The sequence below is a fragment of the Loxodonta africana genome, chromosome 2, assembly GCF_030014295.1.
Source record: "Loxodonta africana isolate mLoxAfr1 chromosome 2, mLoxAfr1.hap2, whole genome shotgun sequence".
Taxonomy (NCBI): Eukaryota; Metazoa; Chordata; class Mammalia; order Proboscidea; family Elephantidae; genus Loxodonta; species Loxodonta africana.
Genome location: NC_087343.1, coordinates 127,046,176 through 127,073,316, shown reverse-complemented (window position 1 = coordinate 127,073,316; position 27,141 = coordinate 127,046,176). Strand labels below are relative to the sequence as shown.

Genomic DNA, 27,141 nt, shown 5'->3' with positions numbered 1-27,141 from the left:
ACAAGTTGTGGAATGTCATCAAGGACATCATACATGAAGAAAGCAAAAGGTCATTAAAAAGACAGAAAAGGAAAAAAGACCAAAATGGATGTCAGAAGAGACTCTGACCCTTGCTCTTGAACATTGAGCAGCTAAAGCAAAAGGAAGACGGTGAAGTTAAAGAACTGAAAGGGTGGCTGGGGAAGACAAAGTAAAGTATTATAATAACATGTGCAAAGAGATGGAGATAGAAAACCAAAAGGGAAGAACATGCTCCACATTTCTCAAGCCAAAAGTATTGAGGAAAAAATTCAAGCCTTGAGTTGCAATAGTGAAGGGTTCTGTGGGGAAACTATTAAACGACGCAGGAAGCATCAAAAGAAGATGGAAGGAATACACAGAGTCATTATACCACAAAGAATTGGTCAGTGTTCAACCTTATCAAGATGTAGCATCTGATCAGGAACTGATGATACTGAAGGAGGAAGTTCAAGCTGCGCTGAAGGCACTGGTGAAAAACAAGTTTCCAGGAACTGACAGAATATCAACTGAGATGTTTCAACAAACAGATGCAGTGCTGGAAGTGCTCACTTATCTATGCCAAGAAATTTGGAAGACAGCTACCTGGCCAACCAACTGGACGAGATCCATGTTTATGCCTAGTCCCAAGAAAGGTGATCTAACCCAATGCAGAAATTACTGAACAATACCTTTAATATCACATGCAAGTAAAATTTAGCTGAAGATCATTCAAAAACAGCTGCTTCAGTATATCAGCAGGGAACTTACAGAAATTGAGGCAAGATTTAGAAGAGGATGTGGAACCAGGGATATCATTACTGATGTCAGATGGATCCTGGCTGAAAACAGAGAATACCAGAAAGATGTTTACCTGTGTTTTATTGACTATGCAAAGGCCTTCAACTGTGTAGATCATAATAAATTATGGATAACATGGCAAAGAATAGAAATTCCAGAACACTTAATTGTGCTCATGAGGGACCTGCACATAGATCAAGAGGCAATTGTTCAGACAGAACAAGGGGATACTGCATGGTTTAAAGTCAGGAAATGTGTGCATCTGGGTTGTATCCTTTCACCATACCTATTCAATCCGTATGCTAAGCAAATAATCTGAGAAGCTGGACACTATGAAGAAGAACGGGACATCAGGATTAGAGGAAGACTCATTAACAACCTGCGTTATGCAGGTGACACAGCCTTGCTTGCTGACAATGAAGAGGACTTGAAGCACTTACTGATAATGATCAAAGACCACAACCTTCAGTATGGATTGCACCTCAACATAAAGAAAACAAAAATCCTCACAACTGGACCAATAAGCAACATCATGATGAATGGAGAAAAGACTGAAGTTGCCAAGGATTTCATTTTACTTGCATCCACAATCAACACGCACGGAAGCAGCAGTCAAGACATCGAAAAACACATTGCATGGAGCAAATCTGCTGCAAAAGACTTCTTTAAAGTGTTGAAAAGCAAAGATGTCACCTTGAAGATTAAGGTATGCCTGACCCAAGCCATGGTATTTTCAATTGCATCATACCCATGCAAAAGCTGGACAATGAATAAGGAAGACCAAAGTAGAATTGATGCCTTTGAATTGTGTTGTTGGCGAAGAATATTGAATATACCATGGACTGCCAGAAGCACAAACAAATCTGCCTTGGAAGAAGTACAACCAGAATGGTCCTTAGAAGCAAGGATGGTAAGACTGCATCTTACATACTTTGGACATTTCGTCAGGAGGAGTCAGTCCCTGGGGAAGGACACTGTGCTCGGTAAAGTACAGGATCAATAAAAAAGAAGAAGACCCTCACTGAGATGGATTGACACAGTGGCTGCAACAGTGGGCTCAAGCATAATGATGATTGTGGGCATGGTGCGGAACCAGGCAGTGTTTTGTTCTGTTGTGCGTAGGGTCCCTATGAGTCAGAACTGACTTGACAGCACCTAACAACGACATTGCAGTGACAACGAGTGCCCTGTGAGACGAGCTGAGCTGACAAAATGACCTTATTAATCCTTAATATTAATTACCCTTTTCTATTGTGACAACTTTGTACATTAGAAGCAAAGATCAGCTATACTCATTCTCCTGCAAAGATGCATCAATGTAATTAGGTCAAAATGATTCAGGTCGTTGTATTTTGATTTCCATAAAACGTGACTTTTAAAAGACTGGACTTCATTTATTTTTAGAGTTAGTACCATCTTGGAAACATATACCTGTTAATTAGAGCTGTGATTCCAGTCCAATCCCACAGCAGTTCTGTGCCCACGCAGAAGTCTATCAGCACTATAATTAGGATTTCTCTTCTAAGAAAAACATTGTAATAGACATCCTCCCATGCTTATGTTATTTTAATTGGGTGTTTAGCTCTAGGAATCTTCATAATTTATCATAAAACTTTAATGTTAATAAAATCAGCTGGAAGGAAGCACTACTTATCTCCTTGATTACACCATAAGGAGTGAAATTTTAATTTGAGCCTTTCTTCCCTTTTTTTTTTTTTTTTTCTTAAGCTAATGAGAGCAAAGAGTTTTGAGTGGACTGAGATATTTAAGTGCTGTAACACTTGTTCACCAAGTATTGCCCATGACCCATGGTTGCATTACTAGGTTTTGCCTGATGTACGGGGAACTGATCTAAAAGTACAAGTCCTTTCTCACAGGCAAAAGATACACGATTGTAAAGTCTTTAATTTTTATGTAGGGCTAAAGGTTACTCATTAGAAACCTACTAAGTTAGATATTACAGTGCAGTGGGTATCTTTGCAGTCTGCTTCAGAGCACAAGAAAAGTCAGGAAAGGTGTTCGTCAGGGTTGTATCCTTTCACCGTATCTATTCAGTCTGTATGCTGAGCAAAAAAGTCTGAGAAGCTGGACTATATGAAGAAGAACGGGGCATCAGGTTTGGAGGAAGACTCATCAACAAGCTGTGTTATGCAGATGACATTACCTTCCTTGCTGAAAGTGAAGAGGACTTGAGGCACTTACTGATGAAGTTCAAAGACCATAGCCTTCAGTATGGATTACACTTGAACAAAACAAAACAAAAATCCTCACAACTGAACCAGTAAGCAGCATTATGATGAACAGAAAAAAGACTGAAGTTGTCAACGATTTCATTTTACTTGAATCCACAGGCAACAGCCATGGAAGCAGCAGTCAAGAAATCAAAAGACGCATTGCATTGGGCAAATCTGCTGTAAAAGACCTCTTTAAAGTGTTGAAAAGAAAAGATGTCACCTTGACCCAATCCATGGTATTTTCAATCGTGTCATATGCATGTGAAAGCTGGATGATTAATAAGGAAGACCAAAGAAGAATTGACACCTTTGGATTGTGATGTTTGAGAAGAATATTGAACATACCATGGACTACCAAAAGAATGAACAAATCTGTCTCAGAGGAAGTACAGCCAGAATGCTCCTTAGAAGCAAGGACGGTGAGACTGTGTCATTGACACTTTGGACATGTTGTCAGGAGGGATCAGTCCCTGGAGAAGGACATCATGCTTGGTAAAGTACAGGGTCAGCAGAAAAGAGGAAGACCCTCAATGAGATGGATTGACACAGTGGATGCAACAATGGGCTCAAGCATAAGAATGATTGCGGGCACGTCAAAGGACCAAGCAGTGTTTCATTTCATGATACATAGGGTCACTATGAGTTGGAACTGAATCGATGGCATCTAACCACAACCACAACAAAAATTACTAAATAATAATAATAACCATACTTGTTGAGTACCAAAACCAAACCCAGTGCTGTCAAGTCGATTCCGACTCATAGCGACCCTATAGGACAGAGTAGAACTGCACCATAGAGTTTCCAAGGAGCGCCTGGTGGATTTGCACTGCCAACCCTTTGGTTAGCAGCCATAGCACTTAACCACTACGCCACCAGGGTTTCCACTTGTTGAGTAGGTACCTATTATATGCCAGAAACTGTTTTAACCACTTTTTCTATATTAAGTCAACCAAATTGATTCTCCATCAGGCCCCGCTGTGTTATTTTAACGGCTCCATCTCCAGGACCTTGCAAAGTTCCTGCATTTTTTATAGAGCAGAGAATTTCTCAGATTTTGGCCCAAGCTCCTCGCAGCTAACGGGCTTGTCCTCCAAACTCACCTGATTCCTTCGAAGGCTCCCAGCAGCAAGGGAGCTTCAGATGAGGCTGGGAACCTCTGAACCTACAGCTTTAGTCTCCCTAGGTGCCCTCCCCAGCTCTCAAACATCCTCTCTGTTCCCTGGAGCACTTCAGCGTGAGAGAGGTACAGGCTCCTAATTCTCAAGGGAACTGTGGATCTTCATTCCCTTAGGGCATATCTATTATCTCTCCCTCTGGCTCCCTGCCATTTGTCTTATACATTTGTATCCTTTATACCCAACACAGTGTCTGGCCCAGACCAAGTACTTAATAAATATTTGTCAAAAGAATACATGAAATATGTGTTTCTGAATGTGGTATACAGAAAAATAATGTTAGATGCTAAATATGAGCACCAGTATTTCATACTACAATTCTTGAGTTATGTGTATTTTTTTATTTTGTTGTTGTTGAGAATATACACAGCAAAACATATAGCAATTCAACTGTTTCTGCATGTACAATTCGGTGACATTGACTTCATTCTTTGAGTTGTGCAACCCTTCTCACCCTCCTTTTCTGAGTTGTTATCCCCCACTAACATAAACTCACTGCTCCCTAAGCTTCCTATCTAAATCTTTTAAGTTGCTGTTGTCACTCTGATTCCATATAGAGCATAATGCTCAAGGCAGACATTTTCTACTAGTTAAGTTTTAAGAAGACTTCAGGGAATATTTTTGGTTTAAGTTTCAAAGATTGTCTCAGGGCAATAACTGGGAGAATATCTTTGGAAACCATATATTCTATAAGAATCTGATAACCAAAATATATATAAAACTTCAATTGTTGGTTTTTTGGGGGGGAGTTTATGGTAGTTTTATTTTCAGTTTTTTGAGGAACTGCCAGCCTCTTTTCTAAAACAGCTGTACCACTTTGCGTTCCCACCAGCAATGGGTAAGGGTTCCAATACCCCCACATCCTCATCACATTTGTTTTTTTTTTTTAATTTTTAGCCATCCTAAAAAAAAAAAAAAAAAACACAGGAAACAAAACTCATTGGTTAACAGCTGAGCACTTAACCACTGAGCCACTAGGACTCCTTTAGCCATCCTAGTAGGAATGAAATGGTATCTCATTGTGGTTTTGATTTGATTTGATCTCCCTGATGGCTAATGACTTTGATCATCTTTTCATGTGTTTGGCGGTCATTTGAATGTCTTCTTGGGTGAAATGTCTATTCAAGTCTTTTTATGATTGGACGATGAATAAGGAAGACCAAAGAAGAATTGACACCTTTGGATTGTGATGTTTGAGAAGAATATTGAACATACCATGGACTACCAAAAGAATGAACAAATCTGTCTCGGAAGAAGTACAGCCAGAATGCTCCTTAGAAGCAAGGATGGTGAGACTGTGTCATTGATACTTTGGACATGTTGTCAGGAGGGGTCAGTCCCTGGAGAAGGACATCATGCTTGGTAAAGTACAGGGTCAGCAGAAAAGAGTTTCTCAATGCCACAAAGAAACATAAGAAATGGCCTCAATGAATCAGCAAAGGATGTTATACCATATGTGTGCCTTTTACATTTGTTGGCCTGCCGTACCCTCCCTCTGCAAGGTATTTTCATAAGCACTGCTATGCCAATGTTTTTTACATGTTGCTGTAAAAAATTAGCATAGCATGCTTACGAAAATACCTCCCAGGGGGAGGGCGAGGTTGGCAAACAAATGTAGAAAAGCACACATTATTTGCGTAAAAATACAGTAATACTCCAACCACATGTTCAATGAATGAAAATAATTTTAGATGCATACTTGCATGAAATATTGGTAAAAGAAGTGGAGATTATTGTCTTTTAAAGAGACTCAAACTGTTGATTTAATGTTACTTTGTGACCTTGGCTCTATAATCTGTGTTATGGTGGCAGAGAACTGATTGAATCAGTTGAAATCAACAGTGATCATACCACTTTGACAGTCTAGGATATGTCACTGTTTTATTTCAAGAGTGTCCATTTTAATTGATAAGAGAAATTGAGATATTTTAGACCCGCACTGTCTAGAAGGAAGCCACTAACCACATGTAGCTATTTAAATTAAAATTGGAAAGTCAGTTCCTCACTTGCACTAATTACATTACAAACAATAGCTAAATGTAGCTAGTGGCTACGATATTGGACAAGACAAATAGAGAACAGTTCCATCATCACAGAAAGTTCTGTTGGATGTTTTTGTTAGGTGCCACTGAGTCATCTCCAACTCATAGCAACCTTATGTATAACAGAACAAAAAGTTGCCTGGTCCTGTACTAAACTTAGGATAGTAGGTATGTTTAAGGCCATCATTGCAGCAACTGTGTCAATCCATCTTATTGAGAATTTTCTACCAATCATGATGTCCTTCTCTAGGGATCAGTCCCTCCTGATAACATGTCCAAAGTAAGCAAGATAAAGTCTCACCATCCTCTCTTCTAAGGAACATTCCTCCAAGACAGATTTGTGTGTTTCTGGCAGTCCATGGTATACTCAACATTCTTCGTCAACACCATAATTTAAATGTGCTCATTCTTCAGTCTTCCTTTTTCATTGTCCAGCTTTCACAGGCATACGAGGTGATTGAAAATACCATGGTTTGGGTCAGGCACACCTTAGTCCTCAAAGTGACATCATTGCTTTTTAAGGTTTTAAAGAGGTCTTTTGCAGGAGATTTGCCCAATGCAATAGGTCATTTGATTACTGCTGCTTGCATGTGTATTGATAGTTGATCCAAGTACCCAGAAAAACTCTCCACCAAAATAAAAGAGAAAGAAAAGCCTTATTATTTTTTTTTTTTGGAAGCCATCTCAATGGATTTTCTTTATTTAAAAAACTGGCTACACAAGTATTCTTTTGATTATTTGTGATCTTTTGATAACTGAAAAAACATGTTTTAAACTACCCATAACAGAAGAATTTAAAAAATAAAACCTCGCTAAATCCCACCCCCTGAGGTAACTAAGGCTCATACTCTAACCTGCTTCCAATCTTCTGTGCAAATACATATCATACTAGAGTGTATTATTATTTTAAATTGGGGGCAGTCATACACATTGTTTTTTTTTTTTTTTTAACTTTTTTTTCTTGTAATAGCTTTATTGAGATATACTTTATGTATTGGGATAATTCATCATTTAAAGTGTACAATACAAGGTTTTTCATATATTCACAAAGTTGGACAACCATCACCACAATCAATTTCAGAACATTTTCATCACCTCAAAAAGAAACTCTGTATCCTTTAGCTGTCACCCCGCAGCACCAGTCACCTATATCCCCCAGCCCTAAGCAACCACTAACCTACTTTCTGTTTCTATAGATTTGCCTATACTGGACATTTCATATTAATGGAATCATACAATATGTGGCCTTCTGTGTCTGGCTTCTTTTATTAGCATGATGTTTTCAAGGTTTATCAATCTCAATTGTTAAACCTTGAAAATTATGATTTACAGATAATATGTATCCGTACTTCATTTTTTTTTTTTTTTAATTTTTATTAAGCTTCAAGTGAACATTTACCATTCCAATCAGTCTGTCACATGTAGGTTTACATACATCTTACTCCCTTCTCCCACTTGCTCTCCCTCTATTGAGTCAGCCCTTACAGAGTGTCTCGTTTCGTGCGAATTTTGCCATCTTCCCTCTCTCTCTATCTTCCCATCCCCCCTCCAGTCAAGAGTTGCCAACACACTCTCCAGAAAAGCCTTATTATTGAGTAAATATTAAACCAGAACGCGATGTGCATCACAGGCAATCCACTAAAGAAATTACAAAAACCAAAAGAAACCACACTTTTTACATAGCCAGGCAATTACATACATATTCTCCAGGTAAACGATAACTTGTCTTCAAGTAAGAGGACTTGAAAGCACCGTTTATCATACATTATTCATCCTAAATTCATCTGTCTGGTAATTGAGGTGGCCATCTGTGTTAGCTAATTGCCTTTATCCAAAAGAAAAATAAAACTCATATTTCTCTGACAAGCAGGTAGTTAAAATTTGGACCCTGGTATCCAAGTTAAAATTTCATGGAGACTGGGAGTCAGGGGCTCTACCTCCTTGATATTAACATTTTTCGAAGAAGTAGCTCCAGGCCCTTAAGGAATAACTTTCCTGGGTTGTGAAACTGGCTAGAGACTTATTCAGCTTTTGAAAGATTTATATACATCCCAAAGGAACAGAGAAAGAATTCATCATTTGCAAGTTTTCTAAGGGAAACACTCTAAGAAAAGAGAGGAGAGAAGAATCTCCTTCCTTTTTGCACCAAGGACAATTTCCTTTTTTTTTTTTTTCCTTATGAGACCTTGCATTTACAATAGCAATAGCACTGTTTCAGGCCCACAGAATTCCACAAAGAAGCTAAAGGGCAGATTCTTAGGATAAAACTATGCACTGTCAAAGTGGAGATCTGATTTTCCTTCCCAACATTATTAGCAATCACTGAAGACCTAGCTGAGCACAAATCCTAAGTCCTTGGTTACTTCAAGGGTAAATCAGAGCTACAGGTCCTGCCTAAAGGCTCCTAACAGAGTACCGTCTGGCACCATGCCTGTTTTTGAATGTGAATCCACTCACAGCTGATAGGCAAATTAGAGGAATCCTGCTAGAAGAACATGAAGTCACACTGGTTTATTTTGCCCTTTGCCCAGTCCTTTAATATGTGGGCTACTAAATAACAGCAACTGGACACAGAGAACACCAACAACTGAAAATAGGCTTGCCCTGCCTTGGGGGAAGGTGCAGGCTGCACTTTTACCCCATGTTCTTCCTCTTGGTCCAGTTTAGCCACATGCTGTGTCTAGAAATGCCTATTGCACTAGTCTCCCTAATCTTTGTGCATATTGCCCTCTTCTCTATAACTCAGCAGCCTCGACACTTTTACATCCCCTTCCAACAAGCTATCTTTACTTTTTTTTTAATGACAAGCCCTATATTTTACCATTGTTGTAGTCAGGTGCCATTGAGTGGGTTCTGACTCACAGTGACCCTTTATGCAACAGAATGAAACATTGCCTGGTCCTGCACCATCCTCAAATCGTTGTTCTTTTTGAGCCCGTTGTTGCAGCCACTGTGTCCGTCCATCTCATCAAGTCTCCCTCTTTTTTACTGACTTTCTACTTTACCAGGCATGATGTCCTTCATGAGGGACTGATCCCTCCTGACAACGTGTCCAAAGTACGGGAGACGCGGTCTTGCCATCCTTGCTTCTAAGGAACATTCTGGCTGTACTTCTTCCAAGACAGATTTGTTCATTCTTCTGGCAGTCCGTGGTATATTCAATATTCTTCGCCAACACCATGATTCAAAGGCGTCAGTCCTTCAGTCTTATTCGTTGTCCAGCTTTAGCATGCATACGAGGCAATTGAAAATATCATGGCTTGGGTCAGGTGCACCTTTTACTGTAGTGTTTTGTTAATTAATAGAAATGTAATTTGTGCCTTTTTAACAATGACACTATTTTTATTAGTATGTTACTGGGTTTTTTGTTTTGTTTTAGTGCTATGGTTACAAAACTGCATAGATTTTGTGTAGTCTATCCCAAACCTATTTTTCTCATAAGCCCTGTGATGTTTAGTGTGCAATTTTGTAAGACTTGAGGTTTCCCAGGATTACATACGTCGTGTAGTAGCAAAAAAGCCCTTACACAGAAGCAGGGGTTATAGATTTGGCCTTCACGGAATGTGAAGTCAAATCCATGCATATGCATTTCTGTGTTTTTCTAGGCTTTGCCCTTCATAAATGTCTCAGATTTTCAAAAGAAGTGTGTGATCTCCCCTCCAATTTTTGTAGCTAAGCAGGTGAGAAACAGCAGTATTAGCATTACTATTGCTGTTATTGATGTACACAATAGAAATGGATCCAAAGAATAATAATGTGAAAAAAAAAAATTTTTTTTTTTTTGAAAGCTCACATTTATTGAGAGCTTTCAATGTACCGGACAGTGGGCCTAACCCAAACCCAGTCCTGTTGAGTTGATTCCGACTCATAGCGACCCTATAGGACACAGTAGAACTGCCCCATAGCGTTTCCAAGGAGCGCCTGGTGGCTTCGAACTGCTGACCCTTTTGTTAACAGCTGTAGCACCTAACCACTACGCTACCAGGGCTTCCACAGTGGGCCTAGTGCTGACATATAACCAAAAGGCAAACCCATCGCAGTCGAGTCGATTCTAACTCATTGTGACCCTATAGGACACAGTAGAACTGCCCATAGGGTTTTCAGGGCTACAAATCTTTAGGGAAGCAGACTACCACATCTTTCTCTCATGGAGCAGGTGGTGGGTTTGGACCGCTGACATTTCAGTTAGCAGCCAAATGTTTTAACCACTGTGTCACTGGGGCTCCTATTAATACTCACCATATTCAAGAGAATACTCTAGGAGCTCTTCTTTTCCCAGATTTAAACAGAAACCCTCACAGTAATGTAGAGACGAGTCCTGGAGCTTTTCTCTTCCCAGAGGTGTCACTTGTCCAAGGTCAGACTGAGAATGGAAGAACAGATCCCAAAACCAGGCTTGTGGCTCCAGAGCCAGGATTTAGCCCAGAACAGACACGAGTGAGCGGAGACTGATGGAGTGGCAGAGGAACACACAGGAGAAGTTCATTTTTCTCTTTTCTTTTCTTTAAGTAATTGAAAAGTCTCCAAAAGCTTAATTACACAACACTTTAGCAATCCCTACATAAGCCTTACTTCTGTTTCTTGAATGAAAGACTACTTTGTCTCCATGCAGGTGGCAAAGGCCTTCTTAGGGCTCTGCTTTCATTCTCTTTTACTTTGGTCCCCCAGCGGCACTTCATTTATTTGTGCAGAAAGTATTAATGTGATGGAGCACAGCCTGATTTAGAATCAGTGTAGGCTCCTACAATCATTTCACATTCCAGTGGCACAAATCAGGAATGATGGTGGGTGTCCTCGACCTTTCTCCCTGCTTGGATAACTACATCAATTACAAAAATAGTAAAGAGATGTATGACCACCATCAGCCATGGGACAGGAGTACTGGACTGTGAGTCACAGCCTAAGTAAGATATAAAAGCTTTAAGATAAATGCCAAATCCTTTACAACACAGATGTGTAAAGTCTTCAGCTACGTTTTTACACTTTAAAGAAACATTTGGAAGCTAGGGATGTAACAGAGAAGGCTGAGAGCTTTCTATTAGAAAATTAAAGGTCATACAGTAAAATTGTGATCCCTGTTTTGGTTATCAATTGGTTTCATGGGTATATATTAATTTGTTAAAAATTAAATAAAATATTTTATTAAGTATCAGGTCTGTGTTATTATCTGGGAACTGTCCGTCTAGAAAAGGCATGGAGTCAAGTAAAGCAGTGAGCACAACATGGTATAATTATTGCAATGGACACTTGCCACAGTTAGATTATGTATTATGTATATATAATGCTTATCTCCCCCACTAGATAGCTCCATGAGGGCAGGAAACATATTTCTTTTGTTGCTCTATCCATAGTACCTGAGACATTTGTAGAAACTCACTAAATATTTGTGAATGAATGAACGAGCATAGGTTCAAGTAAGACAGGCAGTCAAAAATGTTGGAAAGTATGGGATCTGGAAAGGTCTGATCAGGCAAAGTTACTGAAAAGAATTAATGGCAAATTGCCATAGAACATAGAATGTTGTCTATCTCATGTTTTCAATGCTCACATTCAACTAGATGTCACCAACTTTCCTCACTATCTACTGCATACATGAAACTACACTATGTTTCTCCATATAACTTATCCAATAAGACTGCGTTCTGTAATGTATTAACAGCTGAAGTCAATTTGCTACATGATGTATAGGAGATTTTTACTCTTAAGCCTTGAAAATATATTATTTTCATTTCAGAGTAAATTTGAACATAGAACTTCTACTGATATAAAAAACTCCATGTACACCAATTAACAATAAACTCTGCATAATGGCCCATTCTCCTATTTGCTGGGAGGTCATCAAATTTTAGCTTCTCTCAAGCAACACTCCAAACTGTGCTGAAAGTTGCTGTACAAACATTAATTATGTTCGCTAAAAACTGTCATGTAGCCAAAGCCCATTATCACAGAAGTATATGCCATCCTTTAAACAAAAAATTGTATATTTGCCCCAGTCCTTATCTGCTCCATTTTTTAAAAATAATTTTATTTTGTTGTTGTTGAGAATACACACACCAAAACATACACCACCTCAGCAGTTTCTACATATACAATTTAGTGACATTGATTACATTCTTCAAATTGTGTAACTATTCTCACCCTCATTTTCTGAGTTGTTCCTCTACCATTAACATAATTCACTGCCCCCTAAGGTTCCTATCTAATCTTTCCACTTGCTTTTGTCAATTTGATCCCATATAAATAGTTCTTAAAAGAGCATAATGCTCAAGGCAACCATTTTTTAATAATTAAGCTAAACTGTTGTTTGGTTTTAAAGAAAACTTCAGGGCATATTTTTGGTTTAAGGTTCATGGATTATCTCAGGGCAGTAGATTCTGAGGTTTGTCCAACTTTCATGGCTCCAGGAAGTCTGGAGTCCACGAGAATTTTAAATTATGTTCTGTATCCCCCCCCCTTTTGATCAGGATTGTTCTTTGGAATCTTGATCAAAGTGTTCAGTGATGGTAGCTGGGCACCACCCAGTTCTTCTGGTCTCATGGCAAAGGAGGCCCTTGTTCCTGGAGGCAATTAGCCACACATTCCATATCTTCTCCTGTTCCTGATTCTCCTTCTTTGTTGCTCCAGGTGAATAGAGACTGATAGTTGTGCCTTGGATGGCTGCTTGCAAGCTTTTAAGACCCCATGTACTACACAACAAACTAGGAGGTAGAACAGAAGCACTAAACACATTATTAGGCTAATTAACTGAGATGTCTCATGAAGCCATGACCCTAAACCTCCAAACCAATGAACCAAATGAAATTGACTTTTAATGACATAAATAATACAAATATTGTTCCTTGGATGGCTACTGGTGAGATTTTAACACCCGAGGCACTATGCATCAAACTAGGAGGTAGAACAGAAACACTAAACAAGTTATTAGGCAGAATTAACTGGTATGTCCCATGAAACTATGATCCTAAACCTCCAAACCAAGAAACCACATCCTATGAGGGTTTTGGTTGTACATAATCAACCTCAGCAGCTACTTTTTTGTTGTTGTTGTAAATATATCTATCACACAACTTTTCTCAGTTCAACTTTTTACAGGTGTACAACTTATTGACAGCAATTACAATAATTGGCTGTGCAATCCTACTTTTAGTCAATGAAATATTTCTGTCACTATTAATCTATTAACCTCCCTCTCCTTTTCCCCTCCTTCCAGCCCCTAATAAACTTTGTTCTCTGTACATTTGCCTCTTCTTCTCTTTTTATATAATTGAGGTCATAGAATATTTGTCCTTTTGGGACTAACTTATTTCACTCAGTATGTCTTCCAGCTCCATCCGTATTGTATCATGTGTCAAGACTTCATTTCTCCTACTGGCTAAGTAGTATTCCATTTTATGTATGTGCCACATTTTTCTTATCCATTCATCTGTTGATGGACATTTAGGCTGTTTCCACCTTTTGGCTATTGTGAATATGCCAAAAGTGCTTCAGTGAATGCTGGTGTACAAGTCTTCTGTACCATTTTTATATCTTCTACATTGGTGAAAGACATGGTGGTCATACAAAATTGGACAAACTCATGTTAAGTCTTTCATGAGGCTAAATGGTTTATTGCTGGGATTTTGAGAGAATAGAATATAAAAACAAGAGCAGTAACAACAAAGAAAGCCTTCAGCTTTTCCTTTAGCACTTTTAGTTAAACAATTCCTATTTTGGATTTGAAAGCTTTCATAGCTAGAATAGGAATTAGAAAGCTTGTCATTTTCTCTTTTTTTATTTGAAAAATGAGACATAATTTTTTTCATGACCAGCTTCATCATACAGTTACTGTATCACTTTCAACACATAAAATACATTAATTAATTGTGTTAATGTCTTCTGAAATTATATGGCATCTGCTATATTTATGTGTTATTTTTCAAAAAGCCTTGAAAGTCTAGCTTGGAAATTATAACCTCCCTCTTTCCCATTGTCTATTAGTGGCAGCTTGAACACCTCTTATTCCTTTTTGGCTCTTCTCTGAGCAGATAAAAAGTTTAAGGAAATAGTGAATACCAAAAATTTTACTTGACAGTTTACCAAAATAAAAATAAAAATCTACGTTGGAAGTGAATTTTGTAGGTTTTAACAATTACCCAGTATTATTTTAGCTAAGTCTTTTAGGAAACAGCTGTGTGGTCACTCTCTTAATCTGTATATGTCAAGTTAAATCAGGTAAATAGACGAGCAGTCAATTCAATTATCATTAGTTTTTTTTTTTTTTTTTGAGGGTTTTTCACGTCTCACAGGGTTAATTTAAGCTAACAAATGACTATATGCCATGATACCATAATAAACTGATGTCTGATGAATTTAGTGATTTCTTTCTGATTTTACATCTCATTAGTGTTTGCCAGAGTTATCATGTGTCTGGAATATACTCTGCTGAGAAATTTATATCACATGATTAGGAATTAATAGCTGTGAGCTACTTTCTATGTTGTCTGAAAGTATTTTTAAAACTGTACAGAATATATGTTGCTGAGAAATCTTCATCACATATAAGACTTTCTGCAAGCTGTTTTCTGTGTTGTCTGACACTTTTTTTTTAAAAAACTAAATTAGCTAACAAAATGAAATGAAACAGGAAAAAAAAAGTGCCAGTTTCAATGGTACAGATCACCCATATAACATTGTCTTTTGGATTTCAACCAAGATTCAACTAGCTAATTAAACAGAAGGCAAACCCGCCCCTAAATCACATAGAACATTAGTGCAAAGCTGAAATATATAAGTATCAGTTTATCTAATTTTGACAGGATGCTTTTGGTTGCAAGTGCCAGAACCACAACTAAACTAACAAAACAAAGAACAAACTAATGGCCAAGGAAACTAGGAAGTCTGAGGGTAATCTGCCTTTAGGCACAGCTCAGTGCAGTGTTCAGGGCAGTCAACAGTTTCTAGTCTTTCTTGTATCACCTGTTTACTCTGCCTGGATGGTGAGCTCTGCTTCTTTCTCTTGGATTATAATGTACATGATGTGAGCCTATAGCTGATGGGGACCATTTTTGCTGCCATGAGAGAAACCCTGCCTGTGAATGAAGCTAACCCATAGGAAACCATTTATTACAGTACCTAAAGGCATATTAATTGACAAAACTATGACATGTATTCCCCTTTAGGGCATGTGAGGGTCATGTAAGATAAACGGAAAATAAATTTCAAAAAAGAATTTTTGTTTAAGTTACTATAAAGGGATGTCGAAGAACCCAAATACCTTCAGGTATCTCAAATGCGTGAAACTTAGAGCTGATGGGACCATAAATGACTGGTAATGCAATGCTCATTTAACAGTTTTTCCAAATTTGAATTTATTCCAAACACTGGGCTGGCCAAGAAAAAAAAAACAAAATCACACCTGCATCCTTCGGACCACAGATTTTCAAGACCTGCTTTAAAGTATACTTTGGCAGTAATTTAAGTGCCAAAATAATTTATTTTCAGATTCCATTTAGTGATTTTTTTTTTTGCCTCGTGATTTTTTTATATTAAACCTTTATTTTGAAATAATTATAGATTCCCTTATAATTGTTAAAAAGAGAGAGAAAAGAGCTTCCGTATACCCTTTGTCCAGTTTACCACAGTGGTAACATAGTATACAACTATAGTTAAATATTATAACCAGTATATTGACATTATTATATAATAAGAATCGACTCGATGGCACTGGTGGGTTTTTTTATATTGACATTGATATAATCCACCATTCTTATTCAGATTTCCCCAGTTTTCTTGTATTTATTTGTGTGTGTGTGTGTGTATACATGTGTATTAAAAAAAAATCCTGTTGCTCTCTAGTCGATTCCAACTCACAGGGACCCTATAGGACAGAGTAGAACTACGCCATACTGTTTTATGTGTATATATATACACACACACACACACACACACATATATATATACTTCCCAAAATTATTTCTTCCTTTTAATATCTATAATCAGGTACCATTTCCTTTGTGTCATTATGCCAGAGAAGGAGGACACTCTTTAAGAACCTTATTGTTAATATTTAAGAATACCTTCTATTATAGATGGAATTGTGTCCCTCCCAAATATGTTTTGTAAATCTTAACCTCTATGCTTGTGGTTATAGTCCCATTTGGTAATGAGTTTTCTGTTACATTAATGAGGCAAGATTAGTGTCCAGTGTGTCTTGAGTCAATCTCTTACAAAAGATAAAAAGGAACAGATTAGACAAGTGGGGATGGGGGAAGATAGGTGCCACGTTCCCCCTGAAGCAAAGGCTCAAAGGAGACAAGGCGTTTCCTCCAGACCCAGGACAGAGAAAGTCTTCTCCTAGAGCCAGCACCCTAAATTTGGACTTCCGGCGTCCTAAACTGTGAGAAAATAAATTTCTATTCGTTAAAGCCATCCACTGGTGGTATTTCTGTTATAGGAGCACTGGATAGCTAAGACACCTTCATTTCCCAAATCTACCTTAACTTCATATCAGAGACTCAAATAGAATTTTCTAAAGTTGTAGAATTCTTTCTCTTCAGAAAAAATCTGGTGGCATAATGGGAAGGAAAGAATTTCCACCAGATTGAAATAACTTCTTTATAAAAATAAATTAAGAAAATTTTACTTTTAATAGAGAACAAAGAATGCATTGCTTTTCCTTAATAGAAGACATCAAAGATGTTTAGGTACAGCTTTCCCAATAATAGCATGGCTTCTTATTCTCCCTTCATTTCAACAAAAATACTTCATCATGACAGTTCAGTTTCAGAATTTTAGATGGTGATCTTAAATCAAATGATGGCAATACTTAGCATAGTAGAATGATTTTCTAGGGAAAACTTAATCCACTAAGAATAATAGTAAAAACAAATAATAATAACAGCAAGAAAAATAGTAGCTAACACTTGCATAGTTATTGTGTGCCAACTTCTAACTTCAGATGCATATACTCAATTAGTCCTCACAGCAACCCCATGAGGTAGATACTTTTATAGTCCTCATTTTACAAATTTTACTATTATAGTCCTCATTTTACAAATGGTAGTTAGGCAATTTGTACAAGTTCACATGGTTAATATATCTTAGAGCTGGGTCCATCCCTGGCAATCTGGCTCCAGAATCTGGTCACCTAATTGCAGTGCACACTGCCTCCCTGAGTTATAGTGAGATGTACAAATGAAAAAGGCCCATCCATTTCTTTCAGAGTGTTTATAATCTCATAGGAGAGAAATGTCAAGTGCCTGTTTAGTACGAGCCATTAAGCCATTAAAATGTACACTTGGAAGATTTCAAATTATTTGAAGAGTGGAATTCTATACAGGTAGTTGGAAAAGATGATGGCATTTGTGATATGATTCTGAGTTTATAGAGTGTGTAGACAGAATGGATGAAAGTGAAAATAGGACAGCACTGCTTGCCTAGGGAAAAAGGGAGGAGTTGCTAGGAAAGAAAGTACCTGAGCGTCTTAAAGTGAGAATAGGTAAATGCAGTAATTCCTTCTTAACCGGTTTAGAGTCCTTTCTTTAAGATACTGGAAAAATTTCTACTAAAACATAGGTTTCTTGGGCATGGATACCAAAACCAATCAAACCTGTTGCCGTCGAGTCGATTCCAACTCATAGTGACCCTTTAGGACTGAGTAGAACTGCCCTATAGGGTTTGCAAGGAGCGGCTGGTGGATTGGAACTGTTGGCCTTTTGGTTAGCAGCCAAGCTCTTAACCACTGAGCCAAAAATCTACATACTGTGGAGATTATTTTAACTCATTTTTATCATACGTATATTGGTCCAAAATGTAGGTGATGCTTTTAGATTTATAATGGAAAAAAAACAAAAAAGCTCCCTACCCTACTTCTCCCTACCTATCACGGGATGTCTAACAACTTTAATAAGATACGTGTCAGGGTTGAACATTCTGGGTTAATTGTCTCTGGCGCACAGCGAGTGGATTTAATACATAGATACTAAACGAAACAAAAAACCAGTTGCTGTTGAGTCAGTTCCAACTCATGACAACCTCATGTGTTTCAGAGTCACAAAGCTTTCCATGGTTGTGACTGGAAGTAGACCACCAGGCCTTCCTTTCCAGTCGACTCTGGGTGGATTCGAATTGCCAGCTTTCAGTTAGTAGCTGAGCACTTACCTGTTTCCACCATCTAGGGACTCAGCAGAAATACTCCCACCACCAGTTGCCGTTTAGTTGACTTCTACTCACGGAGACCCAATGTGTGCCAGAGTAGAATTGTGCTCCATAGGGTTTTCAGTGGCTGATTTTTCAGAAGTAGGTTACCAGGGGAAACCCTGGTGGCGTAGTGGTTAAGTGCTATGGCTGCTAACCAAAAGGTCAGCAGTTCGAATCCACCAGGTGCTCCTTGGGAACTCTATGGGGCGGTTCTACTCTGCCCTATAGGGTCAATTTGAATCTGGATTGACTCAACAGCAACGAGTTTAGTTTTTTTGTATTTTAGGTTACCAGGCCTTTTTCCCTACACAGATACTACCCAAAAACCCACTGCCATCTCTTTTATTTCAAAATTGTTTTCTTGAATTGTATCTGTAAATAATTCTTCCGTTGTCTTCAGTCACTCCAGTTATGTTTTTTGGCTCCTCTTGGCCTACCTTCTATAATTACTCTCTAATCCATTGTAATTCTTTATTTCCATTTTATGTTTTTAGCTTTCCATCTTGTCTGTACTTTACTGAGTTTTACACGTCTTTTTTTTCTTCCAGTTTTTATTTTAGGTGATAGCTTACTTTCATTCTTAGTTCTGTGAGCTGACGTTCATCTTAACATCACATCCCTGAAAACTTGTATTTCTGCCGTGTTGTTTCATACCAAAAAAAACCAAAGCCATTGCCATCGAGTCGATTCCGACTCATAGCGACCCTATAGGACGTAGTAGAACTGCCCCATACAGTTTCCAAGGAGCGCCTGGTGGATTCAAACCACTGACCTTTTGGTTAGCAGCCGTAGCTCTTAACCACTATGCTACCAGTGTTGTTTCATATATGAAGCAAATACTTCATTATCTTTTTTAGAACAGTTGCTTAATGTTTTCCTCAGTTCCATGTCTTTTTTGGGGGGAGGATGGGGGCAGTGAGAGTTTTTCATCTAATCTATTTTTTCGTACAGAGATTTATGTCAGCGCTGTACTATTTTCCTATTTTAGAAAAATGACTCATCTTTAAGTAAATTAACTTTCCCTGGATGAGCTCTTCATAATATATTTGTATTGATGAGGGTGTTTGTTACAGTTCTAGGCTAGCTGATTTCCTCAAAGAAAGGCATTGATCTTCTCTGCTACCTCCAACTAAATGTACTTCCTGAAAATATGGCTAAACTGCTTAATTCTTTGTGTAGCTTTGTCTCGTCTACTTCTCTGAAACAAAAGTTTTCCTTGGGTCACTTATTCTGCCAGCCCATCTCACCTCAGTTCCTGCACCCAGAGTTATAAACCCAATAGATTTTGTGCTCTACATTTTCAGGAAGTAATTTTTCCTGTACTTCCTGAGATCTACTGCCCTTGAACCCTTTTGCCACAGACATTTCTCTGCTTGGTCTTTTGTCTCCACTTGTTTCCAGATGATCAAGTTCAACCTCACCAGCCCTTGGAAATTCTGTACATACTTTGCTGACTATGTATCATTTCAGTTCTTTGTTTTGAAAGCTGGAGTTTGCTGTATTTTATTTTTTAACGTTTCTTACTGTTTTAATAGCTCTGTTGAGGAATGATATAAATTCTCTCCTTGTGAGTGTTCAGTTAAATGATTTTTAGTAAATTTACAAAATTGTGCAAACATTTCCACAATCCAGTTTTAGAAACTTTCCGTCACCCCATAAGTTACCTCGTGCCTGTTTGCAGTCAATTCCTTATTGGATTTTAAAATTATAATTTGAAAAGTAGAAGTTCCTGATTTACAGAACTGTGATCACTCCAGAAATTCCCTATGTTGTCTTTTCATAATTTATAAATCTACTAGGACCACTGGAGCTGTAATAGGAGCTTAATATAAAAAAAAAAAAACTAATATAGTAGAAGATTAATAATATAACATTTTTCTTTCAGCATTTATTCTTCTTCTCTCTGATTTTTGTCATAGATTTTTCTATAGCTTCTCAAATAATTTCCTTCTCACAGGGTGAAATCGCAGGTTCTCCACTTAACGCAGTGGAGTCAATCAGGACACACCGGCATTAACTGCTGCTGTGGTTTTGCTATTGTGAAATGATTTTCCCTTTCAGTGTACTGGAGTGTATTCCAGGCTGTGGAGGCTGTGGAAGTGCCATGGAATCAACTGATAATTCCTTAAAAGAGAGGAAGCCAACTAAAATTAAGGGGATCAAATTATTTAAAATAATCTAATATAGTTTTTAAAGTAAATTTTATGATTTTTCTTAAATCAGTGTTCTTCCATTCGAAACATAGTGTGTAAAGCGACAAGACTGCCAATAACAAGAATTCTAGTTTTAACTTCCCCATGACATTCAGTAGACCCTTGGTTAAATAACTTAAGCCTCTTGAACCTTGGCTTCCTAAATTCCCACCATAAGTTGTAGTGCTTACAGGAAAATGATGAGGACTCCTGTTAGGAGAAGGTACCTCAATGGCATGTTAGGTACATTGAAGCCTGAGTGAATGTGGCCACATTTGTAATTGCTCCCAAGCATTGCTAGAAATGAGCAGAGATGAAGCAAGCCAAACAAAGGGTGCTGCTCTCATTTTGTAAAGATTCCTAGATAAAAAGAACAATTTCAGGGGGAAGTTGGCATATCCTTGAACTGTAATTTACACTTGTTTGGTGCTCTTGATTCAGTTCTCACTCATAGCGATCCTATGTACGACACAACGAGACACTGCCTGGTCCTGCGCCATCCTCACAATTGTTGCTATCTTTGAGCCCATTGTTGCAGCCACTGTCAGTTCATCTCATGGAGGGTCTTCCTCTTTTTCGCTGACCCTTTGCCAAGCATGATGTCTTTCTCCAGGGACTGGTCCCTCCTGGTAATATGTCCAAAGTATGTAAGATAAAGTCTCACCATTCTCCCTTCTAAGGAGCATTCTGGCTATGCTTCTTCCAAGACAGATTTGTTCGTTCTTCTGGCAGTCCATCATATATTCAACATTCTTCACCCCTCATGCTGTTGGAATCAGATAATGACTGTGGCTGGAATAGTCCGACAGTTTCTTCGCTCACTTAGGGTGGAATCTCTCTCTCCACTGAACCTTTCCATGTGGGTAGTTTGGGCTTCTTCACAGCACGGTAGACTCAAGGTATCATACTTTTCACATATCAGCTGGTTTCTGCAGAGTAAGAGCTCCAAAAGACAGGAAGTGGAAGCTGACAATCTGGAATCTGGAACTGTGTCACTTCTACTGTATTACTAAAAGTAGTCACCCAGATTCAAGAGAGGGAGACATAAATCTCCCCTCTCAATGGGAAGAGTGTTGCAGAATTTGTCACTACAAATCTACCACAAGTTCTTGCATGTTAGAAGGTGTTCATTTTTTTCAATAATACTTAAGTCATATATTGGTTGGAATAAACTTGAGCTCTAGCTTAATTGAATATAAAATTATGCGTCATTAATTTACTTCCCTGGGGTGTTCCCGGGCATGACTCCACTATTTTTCAGTATTGGGTGTTGCTATGGAGAATCCTGTGGTGAAACTCATTTTTTCCTTTTTTTATAGCTAAATTCAATTTTGTTTGTTTATTTTGCTTTTTTTTTTTTAACCTAATTGCACATAGATATACATCTTACATTATTTTAAGGACATTTTCTATGAAAATTTTGACTTTTTCTCTTCCAGTTACTGTATTTGCTTCCTCAGATGTATTTTATGTACATCTTTTTTATCCCCTTTAATATGTACCCATATATATTAGATCTATTTTATATGTATAAATCTATAAATGGGTAGATCTCTCAAAACTTTTAACCTGCCTTTTTTGCTTTTAGTATTTTGCTAATTTTTCTCAAGTCTCTTCTTCCTATACTTTACACGAATGTGTTTTTTGCTTCTTCTAATATGATTATCATTTCTGTAAGAGTTGTTTTTTATCTCTCTCTTTGCTTTGCTTAGCTCCACTGGTTTAATTTTTATCTTATTTAAGCTCATTTCTTTATTTCTTTTTTTCCAGAGGCTGTATTTTATTTGATTTATCTATGATTTTTATTTGTTTCTAGTATGTATTCTTAAGTTTGAAATATTTCTTCCCTCTTAGTCTTCAAATATTTGCAGAGACCGCCACTGCGGCTGCCTCCTTCTTTTCCTCCCACCCTCCTCCTCTTCCTTCTCCATTCTCTGTCTTTAATTGAACTTATCTGAATGAGTTTGATGGAGATTTCATGATTGACTAGCTATATTGTGATGTGGTAGTGGGACTAGAGGAGTCAGACCGATGCTTGAATTTTGGTCTGATATCTCTGAATATTTCCTCATTTATGTTTCTGCCTGAGATAGTAACTATGTTCTACACTAGCAGAAAGACCTTTAGCTCATAAGTTATCAAATATGTTACATTTTGCTTATGATACCTTAGATCAGTAGTTTAAATCAGTATAGTTTCCATTTTTTTACAGAAAGTAAGCCTTACCAAGAGCTTACTTTCTGTAAAGATAGTCTGTCAGGATGCTCAATAAAATTTAAGTCTCCTCCAGCAAATAGCCTGATGTTGCCATTCCAAGCAACAAGTCATTGGTTTCACATCTCATGATGCACTACCTGTTTTGGAAAAGCCATGCTCTGCCCACTCTGTCCAACATTAACAGAGATAAGCCTCTCTTCCAGCTCACTCCTCTCAATGGTCCATTATGGGGGCTATGGGTATAATCAATTCTTGTTTTCTTTAATATTTTGAGTTGATTTTAGAGTGAAAGAGGGTCAGAGCTTCTTTACTTCAAAATCTATAGCTAGACGTTTAGTTTGCAGTATTTGAGCATATGAATTTGACCTTTGAAAGTATTTTAATTTCATTTAATATAAATCCCATAAGTCATTTCTGTTATGAAATATCATATAAATAATTTTTATTTAAGTTTAAATATTTGAAGTTTTTTTTTTTTTTTTAATATCCTAACATTTTACTTCCTTTTACTTTTCAGATGCAGCAACTCTTTCATGAAAATTACGAACATAATCGAAAGGGTTATATCCAAGACCTTCACAATAGCAAAATCCATGCAGCCATAACACTTCATCCCAACAAAAGGCCTGCATACCAATACAGGCTGCATAATTACATGCTCAGCCGCAAAATTTCCGAACTTCGCTACCGTACCATCCTGCTGCACCGAGAGAGTGCTCTGATGAGCAAGCTCAGTAACAGTGATGTGAACAAAGAGGACCAGCAGCTGGGAGTAATGCCTTCTTTCAACCACTTTCAGCCTCGGGAGAGAGATGAAGTAATAGAATGGGAGTTCCTGACGGGGAAGCTCCTTTACTCAGCAGCTGAGAATCAGCCACCTCGACAGAGCATCAACAGCATCCTAAGAACAGCTCTGGATGACACCGTGCTACAGGTGATGGAGATGATCAATGAAAATGCCAAGAGTAGAGGACGGCTCATTGACTTCAAGGAAATCCAGTATGGTTACCGCAGGGTTGATCCCATGCATGGGGTGGAGTACATTTTGGATTTACTCCTCTTATACAAAAGGCACAAGGGGAGGAAATTGACTGTGCCAGTGAGGCGCCATGCCTACCTTCAGCAGCTGTTCAGCAAGCCTTTTTTCAGAGAAACTGAAGAGCTAGATGTGAACAGCCTTGTGGAGAGCATTAACAGTGACACTCAATTGTTCTCCTTTATATCTAATTCTTTAAAGATACTATCATCTTTTCAAGGTGCCAAAGAAATGGGAGGGCAAAATGAAAAGAAAATACACATTCTTGTCCCTCTCACAGGAAGGTATGATATTTTCTCAAGATTCATGGAGAACTTTGAAAATATTTGTCTTATCCCAAAGCAGAATGTAAAGCTGGTTATCATCCTTTTCAGTAGGGATTCTGACCAAGATTCTAGCAAACATATTGAGCTGATAAAGGAATATCAGAACAAGTACCCTAATGCAGAAATGACCCTGATCCCCATTAAGGGAGAGTTTTCCAGGGGTCTTGGTCTTGAAACGGCTTCTTCCCAGTTTGACAATAACACTTTGCTGCTATTTTGTGATGTTGACTTGATCTTCAGAGGAGACTTTCTCCAACGATGTAGAGACAATACAATTCAGGGACAGCAGGTGTACTACCCCATCATTTTTAGTCAGTATGACCCAAAGGTAACCAATGGGGGCAATCCTCCTACCGATGATGATTTCGTCTTCTCAAAGAAGACTGGATTTTGGAGAGACTATGGATATGGAATCACATGTATTTATAAAAGTGATCTTCTGGGTGCAGGTGGATTTGATACCTCAATACAAGGCTGGGGCCTGGAAGATGTAGATCTCTACAATAAAGTTATTCTATCTGGCTTAAGGCCCTTCAGAAGTCAAGAAGTAGGAGTGGTGCATATTTTCCATCCAGTTCATTGTGATCCTAACTTGGACCCTAAGCAGTATAAGATGTGTTTAGGATCCAAGGCAAGTACTTTTGCCTCAACCATGCAACTGGCTGAGCTCTGGTTAGAAAAACATTTGGGTGTCAGGTACAATCGAACTCTCTCCTGACAGTCCAGGCAACACTTATTGCCTTTTTTAAGGGGAGTTTACCTCATTGTTGGTTGTTGTTATTTTTATTTTATTATTATTATTGTTGTTATTTTATTTCATTGTCTGGGTCTTAAACTACTCTTGGTTGTCTTCCAAAGGGTGTTTGTTGACCTCAAGCAAGAAGAGTCTGCAGTTCACTGATATTTCAGATTTCTACTGAAGTCAATATGTGTGTTACTTTTTTATATCTTTATTCGAGATTGATTTAAACCATGGCAATCAAATGACTTTTGAAGATCATTCACCATAAGAGATGACTTTGAAGAATGTTTTCTTGGGGCTTAAAGAGGCAATATCGACTTTTATTTTGTTTGTCAAATCCAATGTGATACAAATATTTACTGGTGAAAGGTACCACAAAAGTGCTTTATGCTTCCTATGGGGAAGGGACTCTGTAACATAAACTTGAGTTTTGTAATTTATACAAGGACTTAAATATATAGACGATAATTTTCTTCATCTTTAGAATTTTTAAAGTAAATGAACACCTATGATTGTATGTTTATTTTTTAAAAAAAAGTTTTAAAAATTGAGGAGTTTTGGTCCACAAGCAACCGGTACTGGCTACCCTGGTCTTATGACAATTATGAGCTCCTCACAACTGTCTGCTATAAATGCGAACGAACTTTATTTTCTCAAAGAAATATGATTTAATTAAATATTCATGTACATTTTAGAAGCTTTATGAAACAATGTCCTTCATTTGCTGGCAAGAAGATAAACTATGACAGAACCTGGTTATTTATAATAAAATACAGGCATAACAGTATTCTTTTTCAAAAACACTGAAAAAGTTGTATTGTTTCATTTCAGTCATACTTGATATATTGCTTAAATGTCATTTTCAACAAAACATGCTTGTCGCAAAGGCTGAAAAAGTTAACAAGGGGATTATAGGCATGCTATTTGTATTATCATGCTTGAAAATCTAGCCTTCATAAGTGATAAAAATGAGCAAGTTCTTTATTCAAAAGTTTACATCTGGGAAAAACATCCATGCTGTCTCTCCAGCTTTGGGATCAGATATAGCCTTTAATATGGGTTGGTAGATAGTTCAAAGACACAACCATCAAAATCAATTTTACAATGATTATTTTAAATTATTAGAAAAGCACATAGAGACATACTTAATTTTATATATCATTCTTTCTTTGAACTGAATCAGTGGTGTTTGGTTTGTAGAAAAGCATAATCTTGTTGAAGAAATGTAAAAGAAAATAAAATTCATGCAAGAAGATCTCATAAAATTATATTTTTTAATTTAATTTTGTAAATAGATACTACATTTACATGGCTCCAAAATCAAAATTTAAAAATGTCTACAGCTATCAGTCACACTCTCCATCCACCCAGATTTACCTGACTGCATATGACCACTATTTTGTGTATGTGTGTGTGTGTGCACGCATAGGAATGTCTTTTCAGAGTTGCTCTAAGCACAAATAAGCATATATATATATATATATATTTTTTTTTTTAACAGCTCCAAGGTAATGCATAATTAGATTACAACAATGTATTTAAACAGTTCCCTATTGATGGGTGTTTGAATCGTTTCCAATCTTGTGCTATTATAGACATTGCTGCATTGAATAACCTTGATATAAGTAATTTCACACACAGGTAAATATATCTATAAATCAAAGGATATATAAATTTGATGGATACTGTCATGAAGGCATATTTGGAAAGGAAAAAATACAAAATTTAGGAAAGCTGACTTTAGAAGCTGTTTTTGTGGCCTTAATCTTACAAATATTTTTCTTTATAATATTGTCTTAGTTATCTAATATTGCTGTGACAGAAGTACCACAAGTGGGTGGCTTTAAAGAACAGAAATTTATTTTCTCATAGTTCAGGAGGCTTGAAGGCTGAATTCAGGGTGCTGGCTCTGGAGGGAAGCTCTCTGTTTGCTCTGGAAAAAAAAAATCCTTGTCTCTTTCAGCTTCTCCACCTCGGTTCCTTGATGATCTCCATGGGGCATCAGTCTTTCCGGGTTTGCGTGTACTTCTTCTATACCTAATCTGCTTTTTATACCTCAAAAGTGATTGGCTTAAACCACGCTGTACACTGATTTGACATTATTAGCCTAACAAAGAAAACCCTATTCCCAGATGGGATTGCTTCAGCAGGTATAGGTGTTAAGATTTACAACACATGTTTTTGGAGACACAATTCAAT

General features: G+C 37.6%; 1 protein-coding gene across 1 annotated transcript in view; it reads left to right on the top strand.

Moving 5' to 3' along the window:
- The window catches only part of CHSY3 (chondroitin sulfate synthase 3), a 293,152-nt gene extending 267,423 nt beyond the window's left edge, over positions 1-25,729 (top strand). The window contains exon 3 of the mRNA XM_010590203.3: positions 23,356-25,729. Within this exon, the coding sequence (XP_010588505.2) occupies positions 23,356-24,918 (1,563 nt within the window). The 3' untranslated portion in view covers positions 24,919-25,729. The remainder of the gene's footprint in view (positions 1-23,355) is intronic.
- The last annotated feature ends 1,412 nt before the right edge of the window (positions 25,730-27,141 follow it).